The sequence below is a fragment of the Rhamphochromis longiceps genome, linkage group LG15, assembly GCF_057381845.1.
Source record: "Rhamphochromis longiceps isolate RC_006_pf linkage group LG15, R_longiceps_female_GT1.1, whole genome shotgun sequence".
Lineage (NCBI taxonomy): Eukaryota > Metazoa > Chordata > Actinopteri > Cichliformes > Cichlidae > Rhamphochromis > Rhamphochromis longiceps.
In genome coordinates this window covers 32,253,165-32,280,077 of record NC_140571.1, presented here as the reverse complement: position 1 = coordinate 32,280,077, position 26,913 = coordinate 32,253,165, and the positions used below count along the sequence as shown (strand labels likewise).

Genomic DNA, 26,913 nt, shown 5'->3' with positions numbered 1-26,913 from the left:
CGATACTCACAGATGCAGGCAGAGGCGTACCCCTGCCCTACTGTGGATTTCACGCGTCGCCTCCCACGGTCGCTATTCTGTCCGTCGGGACTGGATCGCCGGGTTATGCTGGCCGATCGCTGAATGTCTCGTGGCGCCCCACAGTCAGGCCGGAGGTCCTTCTGTTCATAAGCTGGCTTGCACACGTTTTGTTTCCAGCTCTTCACTTTTCGTGTGTCTCTCTTTCAGTCTTTGCGCTCACCATCTCCCTTAAGTCAGTTTGGCGGCTGATAGGCCACCTCGGGGAACGCCCCCACCTCACAGGTGCCTACAATTGTCCGCTTAATCCACAGTGGAATAAAAAAATAAATAAAAAAATAAAAAAAACAACATTGTTCAATCAACACTAAACACACACTATAAATATGGGGATAAAATCATGCAATAGGAATATCAATAAACAAACATTCAATATCACTATTACAATAAAATCATGCAAATAAAATCGACACTATGTACTAACACAGTCTAATCCAAAACAAAATATAAAAACACAATTTTCCACTGTGTGACATACATCAATACAACCGTTATAGCCCAAATTTTAATAATATGTCTGCATTAAGTGCATAGTAACTACATAAATTGCAAGAAAGTGCAATAAACTACAAAAAAAATTTAAAATCGTTTTTGTTTTTTTAACATATATTTCTAGTTAGAGAAATTTAAGAGGCTTATCCCTCAAAACTGTAAGTACAAAAAAGTTGCACAAAATAGTTTCCCACCACAGGAAATTTATTTTAAGTGTCTTCATAGTTTTATTTTTGAAATACACCAATTTTTATACACTGCAGGAAAAACGAAAATAAATATAATAATGCAAATTTGCAAAAAAAGCAGCATATGCATCAAAATAAACAGTTTCCAGCAGTGCAATATGAGTCCTAAGCATCCCAGAAACGACACACAAAGTCATAAAGTCAAACATAACTTTTAAAAATACCAGTATAGGCTCATAAGGCCTTGATAGTAAAAAACTACATTTCCGCAAAATGACGTCACTTCCGGTTTCGGGCAGGACATGGATGACACGATAGTTCGTGCTGATGGACGTAGGAAGTGTTACAAACAGCTGATCGGATGGCAAAGCGTGTTTCTGGAATATTATGTTTTTGTTGCTGCAAGCTTTGCAGTTTTTGCAAAGCTATATGTGGAAGGAAACTGTGACCTAGGACAAGCTGATGGCATCAGATGTAAGTACAACAAATCCGGTTTCATATGCAAAAAAAATTATTGCGCTAGCTTATGTGGTTGCAGTGCTACCGGGACCGGCTTTGAAGGGTTAAAGGCCGGTCCGTGAAAATATTGCGCTTTAACCAGTCCGTGGCGCAAAAAAGGTTGGGGACCGTTGCTCTAGCGCACCTGTTGTTCATTTCACTAACACTGATTAACAACCCCTCTGATACTTTTCTGACCACACCCTACAAGTTTTATTGACTCAATACACTTTGATTCAATAGTTCCCTTGTTGTATTTAGCAGTGCATATAAATAATGTCTTTGTATTTTCAATGTGTATAGTTAAATAACAAAACACAGGTAAGCTGAAGCTACAAATCCTTCCATTTCAACAGGTGTGTTAATTACTAGAGAAAGAAGATGAGGTTTTGCATTAGTGCCACTAAAATTAGGTTAATTTTCACAGCAATGAAGTTGACAGACACAACCATGAACATTCTTTAATTTATCATTTTTTTATGCCATCTCAGTTCAATCAGAAATCTAATAATCATACATCTGAAAAACAGTGAATCACGACAACAGGTTTAATAATAATAATAAAAAAGTCTGTTTAGCATCACACTCCTGCTGTTGACAGCAGCCGTCTGTTCTTCGATCAAATTCACTTCTGCAATACGCAGACTTTGGTCCACTCCTGGACAGATGTTTGAGTACAGACTGCAATATGGTAGAATCCTGCTAAATTCATGAAGAATACATTGAGTTGGAAAAAAAAACTTTATCACAAATGAAGGCACAGCCAAAGCAGAGGAGTTATGTGGGCTCCAGTGCTTATGGAGGTTCTCTCTTTTTTGGAATACACAAGAGGAAGAATTCTTGTTGATGGGAAAACAAATGTAATAAATATTGTTCCAAACAATATTTATTGTTTCAGGAAATTACTAAGTGCCATTGCCGTTTCACTGGAAAAAGGCCAGAGAGGAGCGCGCATCGACATTTTCAGTTTTAAACTCAATCTCCAGAACTACAAACGCTGCCTCCAACCCGTTTCACGTGGCTTGATAGCTGCAGGCTCACATTTCAAGTAGCAGAACTACTGACTTCTTGTGCTTTATTAGACATGTTAGTATTTATTATAATCACAGTGCTGCACCCTGTCCAGGCCTAGAAATGACACATTTAACAGCATTAATAATAATAATAATACAGCACACCAACACTTGAACTTTGATCCCTCACATCATAAAGGGCGTTTATTACTCCAGGCACACACTTCAAGTAATTTCAGGTATGAAGGAGGATTTGATACTACGCAATCATAAAGAAACTATACGTCATCAAGTAGTTCTACAATTATAGGAACCATTAAAAAAGTTTTAAATTGTTGCGAATCTGGCAGAATTTGGGAAGCAGTGCACACAAACACATGCAGAAACACACACACCAACAACAAACAGCGTGACAAACATCATTTGTTCCCATAAAACAAACCAACATGTATTTTACATCCCACTTCTGCCGAACATTCACAAAAACCTTTTTATGGTTCTTGCATATAGAATTCCACATTTCACGTCAAGAAATGTGGATAGGCTTTGTGTGAAATTACAAAAATATACAAACATGACCTCAAATACATGTTCTGGTAAAAAACAACAACAAACAAAACGGAAAACAAATCAGAAAGAATGAATTCATATTCTATATGCTTTGGATAAATCGAGGTATTCAAGTCTCGGGATGATGGTACAAACATGCTGGTTCTGTAAACAGACAGCTGCTTACAAGGGGCCAGAGTTCCATCAGACAGGAGTTACGGTGGTCTTGAGTCTCTAACCTTTGTCTAATCATTTGTTGGACTAACTCCAGGATTTTCTAAGGCAACCAAGACATCCAAGTCTTAGTTCTGGACTACTGAAATGGGATGTGGGTAAACAGTGTAGACATGCTTCAAGTGAACTCTCTGGAAACATGCCAGACTACTTTGGCCGAGCAAACATGGCAAATAAATGAACTTGTGTCCATTTGGAAGAGCACAGACGGTACTGACTGAGAATCATTGGACACGCAAAGACATCTAACACCAGGACATGACTTCAAACACTTAAATGATGATGGCCAAGAATTCTGGGATTCCAAAAAGTTTCATCGATAATGAAAATATTCAACTATACACAATATTACTCATGTTAATCACACACTGTCAACGACAGCAACCTGAATTTAAAAGAACGGGCACTTAAAAGAAGCTCGACACAAAGTTCTAAGCAGCGACCCCATCAGTTTTAAATACATTACGTTACTCTCTTGTGGTCCATGATGGCTTTGGAGCGATACTGCCATCAGATGGGGGCAGAGGTGAATCTATAAGCAACTGTGAGAACTGTCCACAGTTCCTGTAATGGACTACACTGAGCTACTTGTGCTTAAACATGCAAAGCTCATGGAAACACAGCTAACAGGAGTTCAGCTAAAACATTCGCTCAGTGAGGCACTTTAGCAGGACTCCAACAGATCCTGACAGATAAACCTGGATATGTGCAATCACACTCACCGGAAAACTACACAAAATGAAACCAAACCAAGTTACCATCATAGCAGCTCAGCAGGATACGAAATAGTCTGTCGTTTTTTTGTTAGCTCTGCAACAAACTGACAACATGTCCAGGGTGTGCTCTGCCTCTAGCCCTATGGCAACTAGGCTCCAGTCCCTCCACAGTAATTGGAGAAAATGGATGGATAACTGTGAGGTGTTCTGCTAGAGGTGTGCGTGTTTGTGTTTTTCTTCACGCATCACACAAGCTTTCCAGTCTTTTGTCAGTTGGTTGCTGGCATCAAATTCAAAACATTAAAATTTTTAAATTTAAAGTCTTCTCTGGACAAGATTAAAGTTCATATTAAAACTGTGGAAAAAAAACTGAACTACTGTTTATATTTATCAGCATCTCTTCAAGCAGCTCATCAGAAAAGGATGCTGGGAGTGTTTGTGCAGTTTTGTGTATCTGACGCAGCAGAGCACAACGACTACTTACTACAATTAGTATTCAGTGCATTTACTGACTGGGATTTTAAACTGGAACATAAAAGTAGTGCTAAATGTGTGAAGGTTATGGATGATATTGGGCTCTTTTAAATACGCTGAGCAGGTTATATTGTCCCAGTGTAGGAACACTGGAGTAAAGTTAAGGATTTACTGAGCTCCATCCAATTTCACTGCCAGCTGGAGACTCCCTCTCTGCCCTCATCAGAGTTCGCAGCTCTACTTTAACGGACTTATATTTAGACATCTACATTAGCAGCTAGAAGGTGACTATTCAAACAGAGGTCCTGTTAAGACACTACACTATCATAGAAGCACAAACCTGTCATGCCCTCCAGGGCTCTAGACTAACTTTTTGACATGGGCGCACCGGTACGCCTAACTTTAAAAATTTAGGCGTACCGGCACAAAAGTTAGGCGCACTCAAATTTTTCAACCGCATCGCTTAACACCGCAGTTTTACATGTGCACTTTCTTTGGGGGGGGGGAAGTCCATACAGACAATATTAATTTCTAAATTATTAACTAACAAACTTGTGCTTAAAGTGCTTTGTCAATATTGTAGAAAATGTTAAACTTAATCATCATCTTGGCCTCCTCTGACGACCTGTTTGCTGCTGTCTGCTGCTGAAAGGCCGTGGGGAGAGGGGACACTTGGGCAGTGCATTTATTGCAGCATATAATGTGTTTTCTGGATACACTGTGCTTTTTCAGCATTCAAATATTGATGGCACCGTGTCAGAGCACTGGCTATGAATTTCAGACAGATCAGGCCTTAACTTAACAAAAAAGTTATCAATAGTTCTTTTCATCTTTTCTTATTACCCACAGCTACATCCACTTCTCTCAGGCCTAGGCTGCTCACTAGGGCTGAGTATCATCACTGATTTCTATAATCCATTCAATTCCGGTTCTCAAAGTCCTGATTTGATTCAATTTAGCCTCAGACAGTCAGAAATATTATAATTCTGATCATTTATCAGTACTGATACACATGAGACTTCATCAGAATTGTGAAAATCACAGCAGATGCCTTTGTGTGAAAGTAACTGAGAATAAAACACAGGAAAACATGAAGGAGATTTTCCTGGTCTGGCTTTTTATAGCAGATAACCTTAAAAATATTCTGCAATTTTGCATAATTTTAAGAAATTTACATTTCTTCAGTATTGAACAGCAGAAATTAGGCTTTCTTGTCCGAGGTCATTTAAGTGAAAAAAGAAAAAGCGCTGTAAACAACGCTAGACTGGTGGGTAATAAGCGAATGAATAATGCAGAAAACAGATTTGAGACGGGAAACTGTTCCTGAAGTACAGAGAGAGAGAGAGAGCTGTGCAGGAAGTGTGATTTTTATCGTGGTGGAAGCAAAACAGCAAACGTCAGAGGGAATTCATGACGACATTGATCAAATGTGAAGCGCAGTTTGCTGCTTCTTTTGCTGCAGGCTCGGTGAATTTTGGTTGGAGAGAGGCAAAACCTGCAGCTCAGAATCAGCGCAAAAAGACGTAAACACAGCGCGGACCCGAAGAATCGCTAAGCTCCGACAGCGTGTCCGTGTTCGGGCTGTCGGGTGAGAAAGACGAGAAAGACGAAGCTGATTCTGATGTGTCAGGTCCGCTCCGTGTTTAGGTCTTTGTGTGGAATCCGTTAATGAATTGATATCGCTTTATTCAAGCTACTCACCTCTCTCTTCCACCTGCACTTTCAACTGGACCACGGCCAATCAGAGAAGTCCCGCCCCTGACTATCTCTGATTGGTTTAGTCCACGATAGGGGCATAATGTGTGTCTGTTGTTGACCACACGGAGAGTTGCAGAGATTTTTTTTTTTCGTTACCGGAACAGTTGGTCGCACCTGTGCGACCAAATATTTATTTTTAGTCGCACCACTGAAAAATTTGGTCGCATTTGCGACCAAATTGGTCGCACTCTAGAGCCCTGCCCTCTGTTAAAGTTCAGTCTGTTTTACTTTTATTATTTTCTCTTGTACATGTTCTAGAATTTGTGCTTCCAGCATCTCTATAAAAATAACACATTTTATATTAAGTATCTGTTAACTAGCTGATTCTCTGTTTTTTGTCGAGCACAAACATGAAAGCCGCCCAGTCTGTTACTTCAGACTGAACCTGTGGGGACATGTCTAAAAAGCCTGTTACAAATGGAGAATAACCGGTGGAGTTCTGCTGATGCCTGTGCTTCCAAAGCTCAGTTCCAGCCTGGCAGAAGCTCATTTGAAGTTGTTTAAGAAAAATAATTGTGAGTAGCAACACTCAAATTTAGTGCCACAGAATCATTGCTGATTTTTTTTTTTTTTTTTTAAATCTGTTGCACTTCTCACCAAGAGAGAGAGACTGCACAGAGTAGCAGTTGGTCTGAAAGTGTATTTGTGCATCAAAAAAGAAAAAGAGGATCACAAGGCTGTCTCCTGAACCGTGTGAACCGTGTGAGCCGTCAGCCGGCACGAGGGCCAAGCCCTCGAATCCTCCGAGTCGTCCTCCTCCGTCTGTGCTCTGTCGCTCTCCATCTCCTTCTCCTCTGTGACAGTGTCTTCTTTGGAATAAGCTTCTCCGTTGCGGTCCTTTTGGGCCATTTGATAAGGCTGTGTCTTGCTTTGTGTGGGCTGGCCAACAAGGGTAAACACACTATTGAAAGCACAAATACTGAAAGACGAACAAAAGTGGAAACAAGTGGAAATATGAGGTTACCTTCTGAGCCAGAGGAGTGATACAGCAAAGCTTTTCTCTGTAGCGGTCGGGCAGAAAAAAGAGCAGCGTGCCCAGGACGGGGTACACTGTGCCCGGGGTCAGCTCCTTCTCTTTCATAGGCCCTAGTATGATGACAGTAACAGGGTGATATGTGCAGAAGAGGCTGACTGGACCTTATCAGAAGAAATCACACAGTTTCTGTAACCCATAAACAATGTTGGGGAGTAATGGAATAAATGTACTGGTGTTAGGTATTTAAAATACAAAATATGAGTAACTCCATTACAGTTACCATTTAAAAAGGTGGTATTCAGAATACAGTTACTTTGCTGAAATAAAGGGATTACACGGCTGTATTTTCCTGTTTCATATGTTCGACTATGCCCTCTCTATTTTTGGTTTCCACGCCCCAAACAAAACATGCATTAAGAGGCTCTAATGCCTGTGTCTCAATCTCGTGGCCCATGTCACCCCTACTTGCGGCATATTACTTGAAATATTTTAAAGAATTATTCACAAAAATGATTTAATATGAAGGCAATAGAAGCTGCATTCTTTAGGGCTATCTAAAGAATGGGCAGTGTAGTCCGTGCTGCAGGGAGAATGGACTGCCATACTCGTTATGTGTTTGTGAGCGCGAGGAGGGAGAAAAAGGAGAGTCGAAAAGTACGAGTTGTCATCGACCAGAAGCGGGAGATGGAAGTATGCAAATATAATAATAACCACTGCAGCCAAAAAGAGTGCCTGACGAGCCCAGTTGTAAGTAAGCTATTAAGACTCGACTGTACACTTTTTTTTGGTGTTTTTCTCTGAAACAATAAGTTTTGTTGAAGCAGCCTTTCAACACCTCTCTCTGTCTCTCGCTAGCAAAGTTGACCCAGAAAAAAAAGTAAAGCTAGTTTTCGGCTACGAGCCCAACGTATTAGCCAGAGGTCCCTTTACTACGGACATGTTTTATATACGCGTGAAACAGTTTTCTATACGAGAGCGCTGCAAAAAGTGCAGCCTTACTGTAGCCGTCCACCCTACTGTTACTCATTTTATATTAAGATTTAAAAATCTAGTCGGTGTTGGTATGGCGAGTAACCTTCAGTAAAAGTAATAATTCACACAGCAATAGTACGTTCACGTAGTTTAAAAAAAAATGGATTACCTATTATATTATCAAAGTATTCAGAATACGTTACTCTCATTGAGTAACATAACGGAATAAGTTACAAAATACATTTTGGGGCATGTATTCTGTAATCTGTAGTGTTGAAAGTAACCTTTCCAACACTAGCATCCATATGCTTTATGGGCAAAGGTTCTTATAGTGTACACATTAGCTATATGACCAGAATGCCAACATGGTGCAATGAATACGCAATTCCATTATGCTACGCTAGCTAAGACAACATTTAGTCAACAGCACATCACACCTATATGTGGGAGTTATGAGTGTATTGGTCATTTCACAGGTCAAAAAAAATCCCAAAGTTAATGTTAAATTATTAATTAGTACTGGTCAAAATCAGTTTTTGGTTTAAATATAATGACGCAGAATAATAATTTATGATTAGAGTTGTAACACAAAAGTGGCTAATGCTAAAGTTTTCCTAGCTAGTCATATCCTGTAAATGGAGCCAATTCTCTAACATTAATGGCAGAGTCATTATATTGGCCAAGTTGGCTGGGGAATCAAGGTGTCCACTGGGTTAGTGGAAAAGAGGAAAGAAACAATAAGGTTATATAACAGACGATGTAAACCATTTGTGACACAGACTACAGCTACATGTGTATACCTGTTAGCAGGCTAACTATCAGTCCCACCACCACCACAGTGGCTGAGTTATGAGCGCTGTACCACATGTAGGACAATGAGTAGAGTGCCTTCACACCAGCTGACCTGAGAGAGGGAATAAAGAGACACACAAAAAAACAACAGTTTAAATGACCTCCCTCTTGCTGGCCCTACTGTCCATGCTGACTGATATTTATAACACCAATCAACCAGCACTCAACACTACTAAACCATATTTAAAGTGGTTTATCTTGAGATGAAATGTGTTACCCTGACTTGGCTGTGGTGTTCATGACAGTGGTAGTTATGTTATCAAACAGTGGCAGAGCAGTGGCGTTGAGTGCAGGTGCTGGCGTGGGAACAGACATGCGCATCACAAAGCTCCCGATGCCGATCCAGAAAGCCATGACAAGGCCTGATACCAACCCAACCACTGCACCCTGACAGGAGGACAGAAGCAGTGTCAATTTATGTGTGACCACAAAAATAACAACAAAAGCCGTTTCAAACACTGACTTATTAGTAGTCTTTTCAAGCAACCAAAAGAAGTCCAGACACTTTTCTTTCCAAGCTCCTTAGACTACGATGACCTGGATGACTGAGAACCTTCACAGACACTGAATTATTAGTAGCCCCAAGTTAAAACAGGACTCACAATGGGGTTTGCCCAGGGGAAGAACATTCCCAAACAGAAGAGTCCCAGCAGGGGTCCGCCAACCATGCCAAAGATACTGAAAGCTGCCTGAGGACACACAAGAAGAACTAATTAAAAACAAACAAACAAACTGTAGGTCAAATCACAATAATGAATACTAAATACTTAGTGTCTCTGTGTTGTTGCTTTTAATATTCTGCAGAAAGTTGACAACTGTCTTGTATGAATAGTCTTTTTTTTTTTTTTTTAAACCAGTGCCATGATTACCACCATTCACTTTCCAAAACTTCTCAATTCACTTAAATGTAATAAAGCATTTTCAAACTTTTTGATGAACAGTTACCTGCAGCATAGATCCCATTATAGAAGCAATGTAGGCCATAGCCAGACACACCAGACCATAACCCAGGGCTGTGGAGCAGATGAAAAACAAGCACACAGTGGTTACACCTCCAACTTCAAGTATTTAGAACCACAAGTAAAAAGCAAAGCATGGACTGTATGGCATCTTTACTCTGGTAAAGACACACACACATACTTATGTGAATTGCTAGATCAGACTTCAGATTGCTGCAGACTGAGTCTGTTCTCTGCTATGATTTTTATTGTTTGATAGCACAATTCTGGCTATGAGCACAGCAGCTTTGTCTAGAACAGGGAAAGACTTGATACTCGTTTTAGACCGTGAATGAGGGCCTACACCAAACCCTAGTTAAGAATAAATAAGGATTTCTTGACCTAGATACCCTACTCTAAAAATATGGAGTAGAATACGCCGACATTAAGATAATAAAACAACACCAGTACACTCAAGTAAAATGAAAACATCTACTACTAATACCAGAATAAAAGCATTTGGCTCAGAAGGTAGTGGGGGGGTCAGACCTGATGTGTCCACGGGAGTGTCAATGTTAGATAAAAGCACTTGAATGAACGAGGCTTGCAGTAGAGTAGAAAAGGGCTATATTCGCTCGAATCCATTAAGCATGCAAGTAAAATGTGAATTATTCTTTACCCCAAACAAAAACACAATCCCAGATTAAAGTCACACAACAGTACTTGAACTCCAACATAACTGCATGTTTAGAGCAAAGATGAGAAAACAAAACTCCACCACTTGTCTCACCGAGTCCTTTGGACAGCAGCGTGGCCTTGCTTTCAGTCATATTTGGAAAATGAGGTTTAATCAGGTCCTCCATAGTTACCGTTGCTAAGGAATTGAAGGCTGACGAAATAGTGCTAGAAGAAGAAAACAAACAATCAAACAAACAAACCGGTTTAAGTGAAAGTTAAGGGTGGCTTAAACACATCTGCACTGCACAAGCCTCCAGGAACCAGAACGCCATCATCTCATACGCCTGACTTTTACAGTGAGATCTATTCAGGTGAGAGTTGCTGATACTCATTTTTTTGGGCTGCACATCAAAGTAAAGCTGATAACTATGCATGTAAAAGTGTTAACATGGACTCAATATGTTTTTATATACTAGATTTTATTGTTTAATAACCAACTTAAAAGGGTAATGACATGCCTTGTGATTGAGTGCTACAAGTACAACACACACACACACACACACACACACACACACACACACACACACACACACAATGAATAACAGCTGCTTGACATTTTGATAAAGCAGCATAGCCTTTGCCAGCCTGACTTGATATTGCCAAAACTCGTAATTAAAAAAAAAAAAAAAGTACTGGGTTCAGCCCGAGGGTTACAGTGGGGCAAAAAAGTATTTAGTCAGCCACCGATTGTGCAAGTTCCCCCACTTAAAATGATGACAGAGGTCAGTAATTTGCACCAGAGGTACACTTCAACTGTGAGAGACAGAATGTGAAAAAAAATCCATGAATTCACATGGTAGGATTTGTAAAGAATTTATTCGTAAATCAGGGTGGAAAATAAGTATTTGGTCACCTCAAACAAGGAAAATCTCTGGCTCTCACAGACCTGTAACGTCTTCTGTAAGAAGCTTTTCTGTCCCCCACTCGTTACCTGTATGAATGGCACCTGTTTGAACTCATCATCTGTATAAAAGACACCTGTCCACAGCCTCAAACAGTCAGACTCCAAAATCCGCCATGGCCAAGACCAAAGAGCTTTCGAAGGACACCAGGAAAAGTATTGTAGACATGCACCAGACTGGGAAGAGTGAATCTACAATAGGCAAGCAGCTTGGTGTGAAAAAAATCAACTGTGGGAGCAATCATCAGAAAATGGAAGACATAAAAGACCACTGATAATCTCCCTCGATGTGGGGCTCCACGCAAGATCTCATCCCGTGGGGTCAAAATGATCATGAGAACGGTGAGCAAAGATCCCAGAACCACATGGGGGGACCTGGTGAATGGCCTGCAGAGAGCTGGGACCAAAGTAACAAAGGTCACCATCAGTAACACACTACAACGGCAGGGAATCAAATCCCGCAGTGCCAGACGTGTTCCGCTGCTGAAGCCAGTGCATGTCCAGGCCCGTCTGAAGTTTGCCAGAGAGCACATGGATGATACAGCAGAGGATTGGGAGAATGTCATGTGGTCAGATGAAACCAAAGTAGAACTTTTTGGTATAAACTCAACTCGTCGTGTTTGGAGGAAGAAGAATACTGAGTTGCATCCCAAGAACACCATACCTACTGTGAAGCATGGGGGTGGAAACATCATGCTATGGGGCTGTTTTTCTGCCAAGGGGACAGGACGACTGATCCGTGTTAAGGACAGAGTGAATGGGGCCATGTATCGTGAGATTTTGAGCCAAAACCTCCTTCCATCAGTGAGAACTTTGAAGATGAAACGAGGCTGGGTCTTCCAACATGACAATGATCCAAAACACACCGCCCAGGCAACAAAGGAGTGGCTCCGTAAGAAGCATTTGAAAGTCCTGGAGTGGCCTAGCCAGTCTCCAGACCTCAACCCCATAGAAAATCTGTGGCGGGAGTTGAAAGTCCGTGTTGCTCGGCGACAGCCCCAAAACATCACTGCTCTCGAGAAGATCTGCATGGAGGACTGGGCCAAAATACCAGCAACTGTGTGTGCAAACCTGGTAAAGACCTATAGTAAACGTTTGACCTCTGTAACATAACCTTTGTTGGCAATAACAAAGTATTGAGTTGTATTTTTGTTATGACCAAATACTTATTTTCCACCCTGATTTACGAATAAATTCTTTACAAATCCTACCATGTGGATTCATGGATTTTTTTTTTTTCACATTCTGTCTCTCACAGTTGAAGTGTACCTCTGGTGCAAATTACTGACCTCTGTCATCATTTTAAGTGGGGGAACTTGCACAGTCGGTGGCTGACTAAATACTTTTTTGCCCCACTGTATAAATAACATGAATAAGTTAAAACACCATTTGTAGTTCTGCCTGGGTGGTAAGGTAGTAACCAGCTATAAAAGCTGATACAGGAAGGATTGCGACCAAGTTTTCAGCGGTCATCTACTTTTAAGTTTGCAGAACACTTTTTAAAAACACAATTTAAGACTTAAAAAAATAAATACATTTATACCATTTTCACAGCAGAATGCCACAAAAATCTAGCCCTGTATGCAGTGTCATCAGTGCCACGAATAAATAGACGAATCCAAGAAACACGACCTCTATTTAAAGTGCTCTGAAAAACTTCCAGGAAACAACTGTTAATAATGACACCAGTGCAATTAATAACATAGTGAACTGCAGTCAATATACCTTTGTACATCATATATAGTTAATCTCAAGGATCACACTATTCTAGTAGTTTAGCCAACTAGAATTTCCACAGACACATGATTTTGCTATGGATGTTAGCAAGTAAGATTAGGTTAGCCAGCTTGCTGTACTATGGCTATTCTGCACCCATCTGGTAGTGGTTAATCTCGATTTTTGTGAGTAGTCTCATGAACATAGTCAAAAAGGCTACCAAATTAGTTTGAATAAACATCTGGTAAACACCAGGGACAGATAGCTGAAGTTCTGATTTAATCCCAGAAACCAAACAATCTCTCCATGAATCAAATGTCCTGTTATATATTCTGTTAGCTTAATTGCTAAAGTGAATACAACGTGGATTCACACAACATGTGATGTGCTCTGTAACCTATGATTTTTAACATTAAGAGATAATAGATGACAATACCTTAAATCAGTCATAACACAGAGTGTGTAAGGGTGTGTGAATCCCGACCATCAGTCGTGGTTCTTGGGTTAATCACCTGAGTGCTCCACTGAAGAGGCAGGCCACAAACAGCCCCGGAAGCCCAGGCAGATCTCTGAACACATCCATCACAAAGTACAGCACCATCTAAAAAAAGGAAAAAAAAAAGAAAAAAAAAGAAGAAAAAAAAAAAAAAAAGAAACTTAACATTAGATCTAAAACATTAATAATAATTTACTGATACTTTTAAAGATGAAATAAGAGCTCACCTGATCATTAGTCGTGACGTAACCCTTATCCAGAGGGCTGTCTTCTCCATAGCGAGCAAACATGACCAGACCCATGAGACATCCTAAACACAGGACAACCTGCTGGCATGGAAAGACTACGTAGCAGGACCTGGAAAGGCACGATGGGTGACAAACAGATGGTTATCAATAGGGTTTAGTGGTTTTTAAACAGAAGGCGTTAGCAAAGCTTTTTCTGACAACTTCATGTTACTCACATGACAGCTTCTTTCTCTGTGCGGGAACTGAGGTATCTCTGGACCTGGGCTTGGTTCACACCGTACAGAGCCAACATCAGGAAGACCCCCCCAACACCAAGTGTCCAGAAGGTGTGGCGCTCCAGAGGGTTGGGGTTCAGGCTACAAAGGTAGAGAGTGAAAGAGCTCCTTTGCAAGAAGTAGTTCCAAAATATGTAAAGGCAGTACTTTTGGCAGATTGGTGAACCTCTGAGAAACTCTGCCTCTCTAAGAAGCTCTTTTTATACCCGATCATGCGATTATTGACTCCAGCTCATTCTTTTTTGTCTTTCTATGTTCCGCTGTAAATAAAATATGGACTTGTGACATTTGCGAATCAGTGAATTCCATTTTTACCTCCTGTTTTCTACCTGGTGTCATTGAGTGAAGCAGAACTCCTTTAATTTAGTTGCCTTTCAAATATGCAAACTACTTACTCTAGTCCAGAAATACGGCTACCGTTGATGGCTTTCCTCCAGACCTCTGCTATTCCTCCTGCCTGACTAGTCCCCACCACGATGACTGCCAGTTGGCCCGCAAACATGACCACCGTCTGGAACACGTCGGTCCACATCACTGCTTTCAGCCCCCCCTGGGAGACAGGAACAGTAGCAGATTAACATCGGACCATAATGTTCATCATTACAAGTAATCTCATCTGAACTTCCTAAGTTTGCCTAAGCTTTTTCCAGTGTTTTTCACTCCCTTGCTTAGTAAGGATTTGTTCTTATGAAATATATAAGCTGCAGCTGGAGAAAATCTTTTAAAAGACTTGTTTTGTCAAAATGACAAACTGATAAATGTGTCTTAAGATTGGTGAATTTAGACTTACCAAAGCAGTATACAGAGTGCACACCAATCCCATAGCCAGCACTGCCCCCCATAGGTCAAATCCTGTCACTGCATTTGAACAGAACGAAAACATTGAACACGGCAACAGGTTGTCCAACCTTCTAGGTGTGACCTAACATGAAAAATGAAGTAATGGCCCATGCATTACCTGCATTAAGAGCTAGTGCTGGAGCATATAAGACTACTCCCATATAAATGACCTGCAGAGGAAGAAACCAACAATATAGAAGAGTAAGGCTCCCAGAAAAAGAACACAGTTCAGAGGTCATATTTTGGAGTTCACTGATAAAGCTCTTTTAAATACACTGTACAGGGCAGGCTTATCAGCCTGGGTCATCTTTTAAAAGATAAACGATATGGTCTTACACTCTAAAGGTCTGTACATGATCTGAAGAAAAGACAAAGAAAACTATTCTTCATGTATTCTGTTCTTATGCGTTTTGTTTATTTGGAAAAATTGTTGGGGAAAAAAACGATTGGAAAAGTAAAGTATCAAGGTGTTGCAATGAGCCAGTCAAATTCACAAATCAATATCTAATATTACGCCGCCTAGAGAGTGAGCTGCCTCGGTGGAGGTTTGAACTCTTGGAGTGGTTCTTGTTTATTTTGGTCCGCTTTTCATTTATTGTTTTACTAACAAATTCCATTATCAGAGATCTATTCTTGAATTTTGTTAGATTATACAAAGTTAGGAAAACAATGTTTTATGTGGAGCCTGATGTTGCCGTACACAGAGACTAATGATTATCTCACAGTACAGCGAGCACTGGTGTCACAACCACAACACCTTTACTCTAACGCATCCCCAGACTCAACTAACTCACCATGGGTCTGTTGGGAGTTTTTAGAATTTTTATTTCTTTTTTCCTTATTAATTGTTGGCACAAGCTACCGGTGTTAAATAGCACATAAAGTTGAACTGTGAAGCCCAGTGTTAACTGATTGTGCTGTGTGATCCAGTGCAGTGGGTGGGTAAAGATTTTGCATTGCATCTGGAAATTCTCATGATGATGTGACTAAAAACAGCTCAAAGCAATAAGACTGATTTAAAGACAACTGTAATACCGGTTTACTAGTTACTGTAGATATATAAATGTAGAATAATCTGCAATATATGATCTCTGTTTCAGATGATTTAAGCTTTCACTGGGTATCTATTGCACATTAAAACATCACTTATTCATAAGGATTCACAAATAAACCATAAAAATACCATCTGAAAGATGAAGGTCGCAGTCCCACATATGCGAACAGTCTTGTTAAATCGCAGTTCCAGATACTGTCGAAGAAAGAATGTAAAAGAAAAAAAAAAAAAAAAAAAAAGAGCAAAATCAAAAATCTAACCACATATCATCTCAGAGACAGCCTGTAATATGCATTCAGCACATTAGATGTTTACTGAGGATCAGAAATGGTTGTTTAAGTTCTGATCTTCGGCTTAGACATCAGTCATTTGTCCAGTTAATTTGTAGTGAAGCACCAGAAGCCTCAATAGAGGAACAGTGAGTGGAGTTTAGATAAAGAGAGACGTAGATTCTTGAGGCAAGGACATTTGTTTCTCTGATGTGAATGTGTCAGGGGTAACACAGATAAGACAGATAAGAATGTTAAGCTCTGAGATCATACTTGAGAAAGGCAAAAATAGAAAAAAAAAAGTGTGCTGAGAGAGTGCAAAACTGAAAAATGCAGAGGAAAAAAAAGATTACAATTAATAATCATTTTAGAAAACAGAGACCAAGTCAGGTCAAACTACAAGTGCCTGATGGTTGTTCATTGTCTTGTTTACGGTGTGTGTGAGAGATAAGAGATTAACCCAAGGAAACTTACGACAATGACAAAGCAAAAACAAGACAACACAAACAGTAAAGGCCAGATACAGGTGTGTAATCATGTTAACTGTTCTTGTGAATACCTCGTAAGCACTGGACAGTCGCAGTCTGTAAAAGACTGGTATGAATACATGAGCTGGAATGAGAAGACCCAGGAAATAGGAGCATCCCAGAAACCAGTACTCTGTCCCAAATGTGTACACCTCAGATGGAGCACCCAGGATGGCCACAGCTGACTGAAACGTGGCCAGCAGGGAGAGGGACACAGGCAGGCAGCTCATCGAGCGGTCAGCCATCAGGAACTCCTGTGGCAAACAGCACAGGCGTCACAAATCTTTATTAACATTTAAAAAGGAAAATTGACTTTGTACTCTTTCAATTAAAAAAAAAAAAAAAAAAAAAAAAAAAATCATACTTGTGTTGTGCGCTGGCGTCCCCCAGAGAAGGCATAAAAGAGGCCAATGCCAGCTGAGGCCACCAGCAGCAAGGCAAAAATGACATAGTCCACCGTGGTGAAGTGCATCTGCACCACCTCCCCCATGATGAGCACAGACGTGGAGGGGCTGAGAGAGTGAAGGCCTTTGGAAGCACAGCCTCTGAGAGGCTGAGATGACAATGTCAGAGAGAACACCTCACCCAAAGGGAGACCTGCTGAGAGCTGGAGAAAACAAGAGGAAGTAGGAAAGGATGTAAAGTTATTTATCCAACTTGAAACCTGGAGGAAGCATGGGCAGCAGCTCAGAAATATACTGAGGCCGCAGAGGCATCGAGATGTTGTATGCAAAAATAACAAATCTGAAGGGACAGTTTTTGTGAGTTTGGTAACAAAGAGTTGGGGTTTGAACAGAAACAGGAGTGCGTGGTTTGTAAAAATTTTGCAAAAACCGTGTATACAGATGTTTCGCTTTGGTGCGACTAACAAATCTCAAAATAAGACTCCAGCATTACTGCCAGCTCTAACACTCATCCATGCTGATACAGAGATGATCCACTGCCTATAATTACCATTCAAATTTCCAGATGCTCTGCTGTCTGGTGCTTTTACATTTTTATTTTTTATTTATTTATTTATTATTATAATTATTATTATTATTATTTTATTTTTTTTACAAACAAACTTTTTGGAGAATCTGGTCTGGAAAGTTTCCATTAAGACACAGTTCAGGTTAGTCATTCAATAACTAGTTGCTCTTGCTAGTGAAAGGATACTGTCTCATCTAGTGTGTAATACTTATTCCACTGAGTCCCCACACTCTCCCTCACTCAAAGTTGTTATTAGCTTTCTGGAATTTAAAGGATTGAAATTCATTAACATTTCTTCAGTTTTCTTTGAATCATAATCTTCTGCACAGAAGCCTGAGTAGGGCCGGCTTTGGGCTTGCTGGAATTTCTTATGAGATCTCCTCACATATCTCTCAAGCACTTCTCCAGAAACATTTTGGCCTCTCCGTCGAGGGTGTGCATCAACCATAAATAAAAAAAAAGATGGATGTAAGACCACACTCACTGGCAACTAATTAATCACAAGTTATTCACCAATGAGCATATGGTACCTCAATATGCTCCTTTATGACACTAAGAAATAGCAAAATTTATAAAATGCACCTAATATTTTATTCAACAGGAGCAGAAATGTGTGACTGAGCCCATGATAAACTCAACAGTGAGATATTTACAGAGGTCAGGACAGAGGCCCATTTTCCCATAAATCCATTTGCATCAACAGTAATCATCTCCTGGTGCCCACTAAGAACAGCAGGTTTTAGGCAATTGTGCTTTGGTTTAACTTTTCAGATCTGGAAGTTATATAGCTATCTTTTTATACCATCTATGGTGCAAATAAATGCCTGATATATACTCATTATGACAGTTTAACCTGCTGAGTTACATATGACACGAGTGGTTTCTATTCGTCTGCTAAGATTTAATATCTATGCATCATGATGTAACCGTTTCTGTGTCAGTCTTAATGCAATTCTTAGGTATCAAAAAAACAAACAAACAAACAAACAAACAAATACCACAAACAAAATTATGGGAAAAGAAGAAATGACTGTACCTATTGAGACTGAGCTGCTGCAGGCTGACAGACACTCAACACCCTCACTTAAGGTTTACTGGAGGACGTATCCTGCCTTGTCACAGCAGTCAAACATGAGAACTGTGAAGACAGAGGAGAAACTCTGTATGTTTTTAAAAAAGCAGCCCCTGTGAAGCAAGTAAGACAAATGATCTCGCACAATATTATTACAAAGGATTCAATATATAAGGATTAATTTCACCAAATAAAATCCAACATGTTATTATGCTTTAACAAGACACACAATCGTGTTCCCTGTACTTTGTTTAATGCTGAAAAAATGATTCTCCCATTGTTCCTCCCCCTGCATTTTCACTCCATGCAGCGCTCAACTGAAAATATTCCTCCCTCTCCTCTACATATTAAACCAGCTTTTCTTTCTTGCTGTTGCTTTCTCACAGCGTGTTGAGCTGCACTATCCCACACTTCTTATGACAAGAAAAAGCTGAAAGGCAGCTGATTGCAAAAAGGTCGGGCTAAGAACACAGAGCAAAGAGCGAGACTTTGTCAGTCTCAATTACTTAGTTTAACCATGAGGTCCTGCTGTGTGGAAACATCAGTTTTTGTTTGTGTCTAATGTGTCACCCAACAGCTGATCAAAGGTTAACTGTCTGATCAGATAGTAAAGAATGTGTGAGAGCAACTTACTAAAAGAAAAAAAAAAAAAAAAGGAGAAGAAAAAGTGGTGCTTTAGGAAACTGCCAGCATTGTTGACACCGACTGCTTTTCAAGGATTATGAGATTTCCATCTGGAATGTCACTGTCTGCCTTTACACAAATACCACTTTCACATGGACACCTGCTCAGCTGCTCTTCAGAAAGCTACTTGATACATCTTCATATGTTGGCAGCAGTAAATGGCACCTGAAGTTCAAATGTTTCAAATGACAAGTAGTGAAAGATCTAGATGGGGCTACTGAGTTTTTCATGGCTGGAGCGCTTGTTTGTTTCCATTCTAGCAACTTTTAAAAGACAAGCTCGGGAAGGATTAGCCGGAGTGACACTAGATGTGTGAGAATGTCTTTAAAGATCAAGTCAAGTCAAGTGGCTTTATTGTCATTCCAACCATGTGCAGTGGTACAGTACACAATGAAAATAAACAACATTCCTCCAAGACTGTGGTGTTACATATAACATAACAGACAATCAACACAGGTTTATATAAAGTGCAATGTGCAAAAATTGCAAACAAAACAAAGACAGTGCAGACACATAAGTGCAATAGAAATGTGCAAAAGACTGAGCATTGTGCAGAAAGCATCTTGGTGTATGAAGGTGTGTGTGTGTCAGTCCAGTCTCTCTCTCACTCACTCACTCACTCACTCACACTCACACACACACTCACACGTCTGTGTAATAGTCTCAGCTGGTTTGATCAAACACTGGCCAATAAAACATGTTCTTAAATCCCACTTATATCCCAGTGGCTCATTATGTCTAATATACACAGCTGTGACAGGTTGGGAACAGAAGCAGCTGCCAGTGTAGCTGGTTTCATTCAAAAGGCCTCATAACGCAGAGCAGAGTTACAGTGCTGCTGTTTAATGTCACAACACAAAATGGGTCACTTTTATATCAGTGTTGCCCACATGCAGGCCACCCAAGAATATTTTTTTATTTTTATTTCTTCATCTGCTCAGGACAGTAACATGATTAGCTCACTATTGCGCTCTTGTTTTTAAGTAGCTTGTAAACAGCTACCTTTGTTCTTCTGTTTCCCTATGGGAAGGCTGGACAGGTTTCTATTGTGCTTGTTATTCCATTGTCTCCAATCTCTCACACTGCAGTCAAACTCCAACTCTACTGTCTGGCACAACAGCTGGTGACAGCAGCCCTTGCTCTGCTCTGGAGATCTGCTGCAAGCTTGAGGGCAACTCTGAGCAAATGAAGAACTGATAAAGCTATACTGTTCCTCAGCAATCTGCACAGCAAGAAAGAAAGCTGCAGTCATGATATCACAGAAAGCAAATATTGCTTATATGCTCATCTCAGCTGCACAGCTCTTCTGATTGCAAGAGGCAAAACGAGGGCAACAACCTTGTTGACGGCTTGTTCAAATCAGTGAATGAGGGGTTTCAAGAAGGCTCAGTATAACGAGGATCATTTTGAACTGGAATCATGCAAAGCTACTCACCAAAGGTACAAGTATAAAAACAGAGCAGAATAACTCATGACAGCAATAAAGATCTGTCGTAACAGTTCATCCTGGTTTGCAAATTCAAATGCCCACCAGGCAGTTAGTAGATGCAGTTTTAAAAGGTTTTAAGTAGTGATTCTATTGATACAGTAGAAACGATATTTTATATGAGATAGAGAGATAGATAGATAGAGAGAGATAGAGATAGAGATAGAGAGATAGATAGATCTCTCTCTACCTCTTTTCCATATGGGACATGAGCAGGGGCTATCCAAATGTCTCACATCAGAGTACCCGAATCCACATGAAATGACCTTTACGGCACAGATTTAGTGCTTGCTATCAACTGAGCTTACAATGTGCAAAATACCAGGCTTTTCCCATACATGATCCAATCCAGTTTTATTTTGCATGACAAAGCATAACACAAAAATACCAAATGGCAAAACACTAAAACAATAAAAACAAAAACTACAAGGTAGTAACCAGTGCTGTCATTCTGAGTTAGAAGCCAAAGAGTGAAAATGAGTTTTAAGAGTGAGGCACTCCAACATGGGCAGGAAGATGGTTATAAAGTTTAAAGGCTACACCTGAAAAAGCCTGGTCAGCTTGTTTGTTTTTTTGTTTTTTTAAATCAAGCTTTTGGGAATTACCAGGAGCTGCTGGTCTATGGACCTCTGCAACCTCAAGGGGATGTACAGAGTCAACAGCTCAGAAATGCAAGTTGTAACTGAGCCTTTAAAAGTTTTAAAACCAAATGAAATCTTAAAATGGACCCTAAAAAAATGAAGAGCCAGTGGCAGGAGGCCAGGATGTGGGAAATGACTGAGGCATGTGAGTGAAGCATTGGTACGGCCCATGCAAAGTGGTTCAAGCAAGTTGTGATAAAAGCATGAATAAGATATTCAAAAAACTGTAAAAGATAAGACATATTTGATCTTGAATAAAAATGATAAAAAAAACCCTGAAAGATAAAAAAACAAAAACAAAACAGCTTTAAGAACAGCTAATCTGCTGATTTAGTTTAAAAATCACATTTAAGTTTGACAAACAGTAGCCAAGGTTAGTTACTCCGGGGTTGTTATTCAGCCACAGTAGGCCCAAGTCCAAGAGAGGAGCAGCACAGCTATCACTAGGTCTGAATACAGACCTAGTGGGAGAAGAAATCAGAGGGAGAAGACGAAGAGAAAAGACAATGGAGAGTCACCAAAGGAAACCAGGAAGGAATCTCTGTGATAAACACCAGCTGAACCACCGCAAAGCCTAAATTACACAGTAATGTGCAAAGTTTAAAGCCACCCCTCAGGTCTTTATATTAGGCTCTTCTTTGAATGTTGGCGGTCTTTTGTTCTGTACATTGTCGAGATGATCCCACACAGCTTCAACTCAATTTTCAGCATTTCTCCAGTCCTTAAGTCATGTCTTTAGGATATGACTATCAGATGCTGTGGATAGTTTTTCTAGGCCTGGTGCTACTTTTATCCTCAGCTCTCTCTCCATTTTTTCTTTTTTTGGGCTGAGATTACCAAATTTTGGACTAATAGTTTTTCAGAATCGTCTTATTGGTCCAAGACTACTTTATGCTCATCTGTTATCTGTGGGATTTTTCAACCAAAGAAATTGGAATAAATTATGTCCTTTTGTAGCAGACTGCTAATAAAAAGCCGAAAGATACTATTTAAAATTGGTTCTTTGCCAATGCTGGTTCATTCTTTGAGTGGTTTGAAAATGACTGAAAAAGCAGCCAATGTCCAAAGAAAAAGCTCGAAAGACCGAAGAATTATTGTCCACACCAGTGCTTAAAAAAAATGAAAATACAAGAAGGTCTAGGTCCTTGGAAGTAAAATATAAAGAAATGAGGGCTGGTTCAAGAGTTTTGCACAGTACTGTACTTTTCCTGTCCGTGAGTTCACTAGAAATTGATGACTACACTTGTGCACACTTTTTGAGTTACGCAAGTTCTGCGTGGACAACCATTTGCATGTCCATCTGCAATTATGCTGTGTGGGTCTCAGAACGTTCACTTTATGTGGCCTCTAACCGGACACTTGACAGCAACCCCACATGCTACTCCAGTCTGAATAGTGTACAGTTAATGGCTTGCTCAATAGGAAGGAAGACTCATGGCAAGAAATTTACTTCTGCACCAGTTGGCTAACGCCTATTTCACCTACTTACTTCAAAATGGGAAAATTCCTTTATATGGTGTACACGGTTTCAGTGAACTTATCTCGCAAACTTATTTATTTAGCCATGCTTTAGGGACTAGTAAAGCGCTTTATAAATACAGGCCATTTACAGACCATGCTCTGTGTGCCTGTGCGTTTTCAGCGGTGGCTGTGCCATCTTACGCAAAACACCACAACGAGGTCATGGAGGTCGTGGTTGCCTAGCAACAATGGGACAACGATTGTACATTACGTGAGGTAGTCTAAGCAGAGCTGGTGGCATCATCCTTGTGTAGTGTGTGAATTGTAGAGAAAAAAAAAGGAAACCTGCTTTTTGGTGGTGCGAGGAAGGGTGAGCCTGGGAAGGTTTGCATCTGTACAGGAGCAACGCCTGAATAGGGCCAATGCTTTGTACAATCCGTTTAAAAGCAACCCACGCGCTTTCATTCTCCTCATCAGACAGAGTTCAACACAAACATTCCTCTTAAAGCAACTTAGGTTTCACAGGATATTAAGAATAGGGACTACAGGGCAAATGGGAAGAATACTACCAATGTCCTATTATCCTTTGTAGTGTAATTCACTAGCTGGGCCCACGTCCTCATTTTAGGATTGACAGTGTTTTAGTAGGTAAAGGTGAATGCTTGGACATGAATTGAGCTGCGGTTTGGGGAAGGCCTCGAAGGGGACTGGCAACGGCTCCCGGGCCTGGCAAATCCAAATCTACTAAATAGAAGTGAAGAAGTTAAAGAATTGAGAACAAGGACAGAGGAAGGATGGGGTACGTAAACGAGAATCAACAGTTTGCAGAACTGGGGGGAACCTATATAGATGGCAACTGGAAGGAGCGTGTTTGGAGGTGTGGTCCCGCTCCTGAAATTCAGATACATAATCTCCAATAGAAAAATCCGACTGATTGTTCATCCAACAGATTTTTTTTTTTTTTTTTTAAATTTGATTTCAGGCAATTCCAAGGACAGTCTGACCAAACTCAGTGCAACTTGTCCTTTCCAAGTGACTTTCTAAATTTATACTTATCTGGACAGTGAGGACCATTTCAGTGAAGAGAAAACACCAATTTCCATTTCCTGACATGTTCCAAGACCTCTGCCCCTATTAAATGAAATGCTGGAGGTGGTGAAACCAGCATCAAGACACCAGCATACAAAAGATCAACATTTATTAAATCGGACACAGGACAAAAAGGACGAACTGTGGAGCAGAAATGGGTTGCAAAGTGGCTTGTATAGGAGTAGCAACTGCGGACAGGCTAAATAAGATTTGGGTATGTTAGTTTTAATCATCAGATTGCTGGGGCTTTCTTTGTAGTATCATTGGGTTTTTACAATCTACAATCTTACAATATAAAGTACCTTGAGGCAACTGTTGTTGTGATTTGACGCAATATAAATTTGAAATTGAAAATTCAGTGAACGCAAAGGGAGCAACTCGAGGTTAAGTATATTGCCCAAGTCACCATCCAAATCACCATTGCTGTTAGTGATCAAACCTAGTTTGAGTGTGTCACTTGATATAAAAGTCAGTTGTAAAAGTGGCACAAAGGTCACAGGATTCCTCAACTTAATAAGAAAAATGACTCGTGGATAAAAATGGCGTGTTCTGGTAAATATATTTAACTTCTTTTGTCTACTGGACCATGAGTTATATGAGGTTATGACAATAAGAAATTAGGTAATCCACAACTACTGCATATACTGACCATTAAAAAAAATACATCACTTTCAGAGACACTGTACATGTTCAAGCTCCATGTTTACACACAGGCACAGCTGGTCTACTGTCATCATCTCTGGAATTTGTGCAGCCACAGTCTCCAGCTGAGTTTGTATCTCAGTTACCCTAAAAGCCCAATAATGTGAGTAATCATTAAACCTTGAGCCACAGCCTGATCTGCTCTGTAAAAGAATCACCACGAGCACAGATATCAAGGTAAGAGGGGGTGGGCGGAGACTGGAGACAGTGGATTTGTTTTTTTATAAGCAACAAAGATAAAGTGCATAGTGCAATGCAGAACAGATAAGCTGAGAAAACCGGACCCTTAGATTGGACGACACTTTAAATGTGGCAGCAAAAGAAGAATGTCCTTAAATAAATACGTTACAAATGAACTTTATTTATACAGCGTCAAATCACAACGGTTGTCACACATCCATTACCCTAGACCCAACAAAAATGCAGAGTTATCAAATTCCAGTTCAGGGATCTCTTGTAATGTAATATTTTATGATGTTGTAGTTGACTTATAAAAATTGTGATTAAGAGACAGGCTCCGTTAACACAATTATTCGCCGTACTTATCTCTGAGTACCTGAGAGCGGACAATTTTCAGAATACGTTAATAGTGACGTGAACGTCACAGGGTAATTAAGCCACCGTAAGCAGTACATTGAGTGGAATTGCTGGTTGCTGTATTGTTATGCTAAGTGTGAAACATAAAAACACACGTAAAACCTTCCACTTAATGCTGCTCCCAGCAGAGTAAGGAACATTAACCTGGAAACGCAAACACGGACACATTAGCAGGCTACAGACTCCCCACGCGCTTATTCATTCCAGCTGCCTGCCACACAGCTAGCCAAATCGGCTCACCTTTGCTACGTAGCTGCAGTTCTGTTTTCAGGATAGCTATAAGAGACATTACTTAACCCTAAAGAAGCACGAGCAGACGAAGCCAGGTAAATATTGATCAGTGCGCCCACATGGTCTTGTTTCCCAGTCACCCTGACCTAAACTTCACATTGGTACCGCGTGCACCAACGTGAAACTAATCTGATAGCCGGCTCTGTCAGAGCCCTCGGCGACAGCTAAACAAGCGAATACCAGTCCCCCTTGATAATATTTCCTCTTGAGTGAATTTATTAGCTCAGCATGCTTACCTGTGGACGAGTCTTCGCTGGCAACCTGCTCTAATTGCAACACATCACTGGGTTGAAGCCACTTCATGAGTAGGACCTCCCATTATCCTTGACACTAGATGCCTTCACGTGCTCCCCGTAAACTAAAATTAAACCTAACCACCTCCATATATTTCATTGGGTTTAAATTACTGCCGGGTATCTACTAAATATGTTACACAAGTAGTTTCATAAAATTGAAATACTCCATCATGTCAACTTTGTACTTAACGGTACTTAAATACAAGATCCTGCTAATTTGTTGACGCCGCTCTTATAAAGATCTTTGGCAGTGGCAACTTTATTTAAACCACTGAGACACAACCCAAAGAATTCTTTAATAATGTGAAGAATAAATCAGAATGCTAATGAATGGTTTGCAATTATTTGAAATACGTTCACAGCCCATTCTTTCCCTTTCCCAAATCCAATACAACTAGTCTTTCTAAAATCTGTGAAGGGAATAGATTGCTCTGGCACTCTAGAAATCTTTAAATATTAGACTATGATTTGAGAGCTCTAGTTTTCCACCTGGAATGAATTGAGGCAACAGAACATGGGAGCACTGTAACTGTTGCAGTCATTTCGGGCATGATGACGATGTTTGTCGTGATGCCAGTGAGCAGCCGCAACAGTACCGGGGAACCGGGGCACGTCATCATCGCTGGTAATTGATCACCATGGCAATGGCAGCTGATTGATTTTGCCGACTCATTGACATATCCCTCGTTCACCCCACAGAGCACACGCACACGGTTGTATCCTACCTGTCTTTTTCCATATCCAAAGCTAGTATGAAGACATTTTCTCAGTATTCATACCCCCGATGACACACGCTCGCTCCGAGTTCAGACAATGCATT

The 26,913-nt window shown here is 40.3% G+C and overlaps 1 protein-coding gene across 1 annotated transcript; it reads right to left on the bottom strand.

Moving 5' to 3' along the window:
• Positions 1–1,008: 1,008 nt before the first annotated feature.
• Positions 1,009–26,140, bottom strand: slc5a6a (solute carrier family 5 member 6a). Its single transcript, XM_085381452.1, has 18 exons — positions 26,034–26,140; positions 18,811–18,912; positions 17,167–17,409; positions 16,835–17,056; positions 16,136–16,201; positions 15,071–15,122; positions 14,903–14,970; positions 14,508–14,662; positions 14,053–14,193; positions 13,817–13,946; positions 13,606–13,694; positions 10,529–10,641; positions 9,746–9,813; positions 9,403–9,489; positions 9,018–9,187; positions 8,749–8,852; positions 6,965–7,086; positions 1,009–6,879 (listed from the first exon to the last, which is right to left on the bottom strand). Exons 3-18 carry the CDS (start codon positions 17,290–17,292, stop codon positions 6,670–6,672), a joined length of 1,923 nt encoding a protein of 640 aa, XP_085237578.1. The 5' UTR covers positions 17,293–17,409; positions 18,811–18,912; positions 26,034–26,140; the 3' UTR covers positions 1,009–6,669.
• Positions 26,141–26,913: the final 773 nt, after the last annotated feature.

What these genes read in the sequence shown, in the direction of transcription:
- slc5a6a (XM_085381452.1), bottom strand. Translation starts at nt 17,292, where the DNA reads ATGGGGGAGGTGGTGCAGATGCACTTCACCACGGTGGACTATGTCATT. An exon ending in CGACCTTCATCTTTCAGATG is followed by an intron (nt 15,123 to 16,135) that starts GTATTTTTATGG and finishes CTTCCTCTGCAG; the next exon opens with GTCATTTATATGGGAGTAGT. An exon ending in AGCACTAGCTCTTAATGCAG is followed by an intron (nt 14,971 to 15,070) that starts GTAATGCATGGG and finishes GTTCAAATGCAG; the next exon opens with TGACAGGATTTGACCTATGG.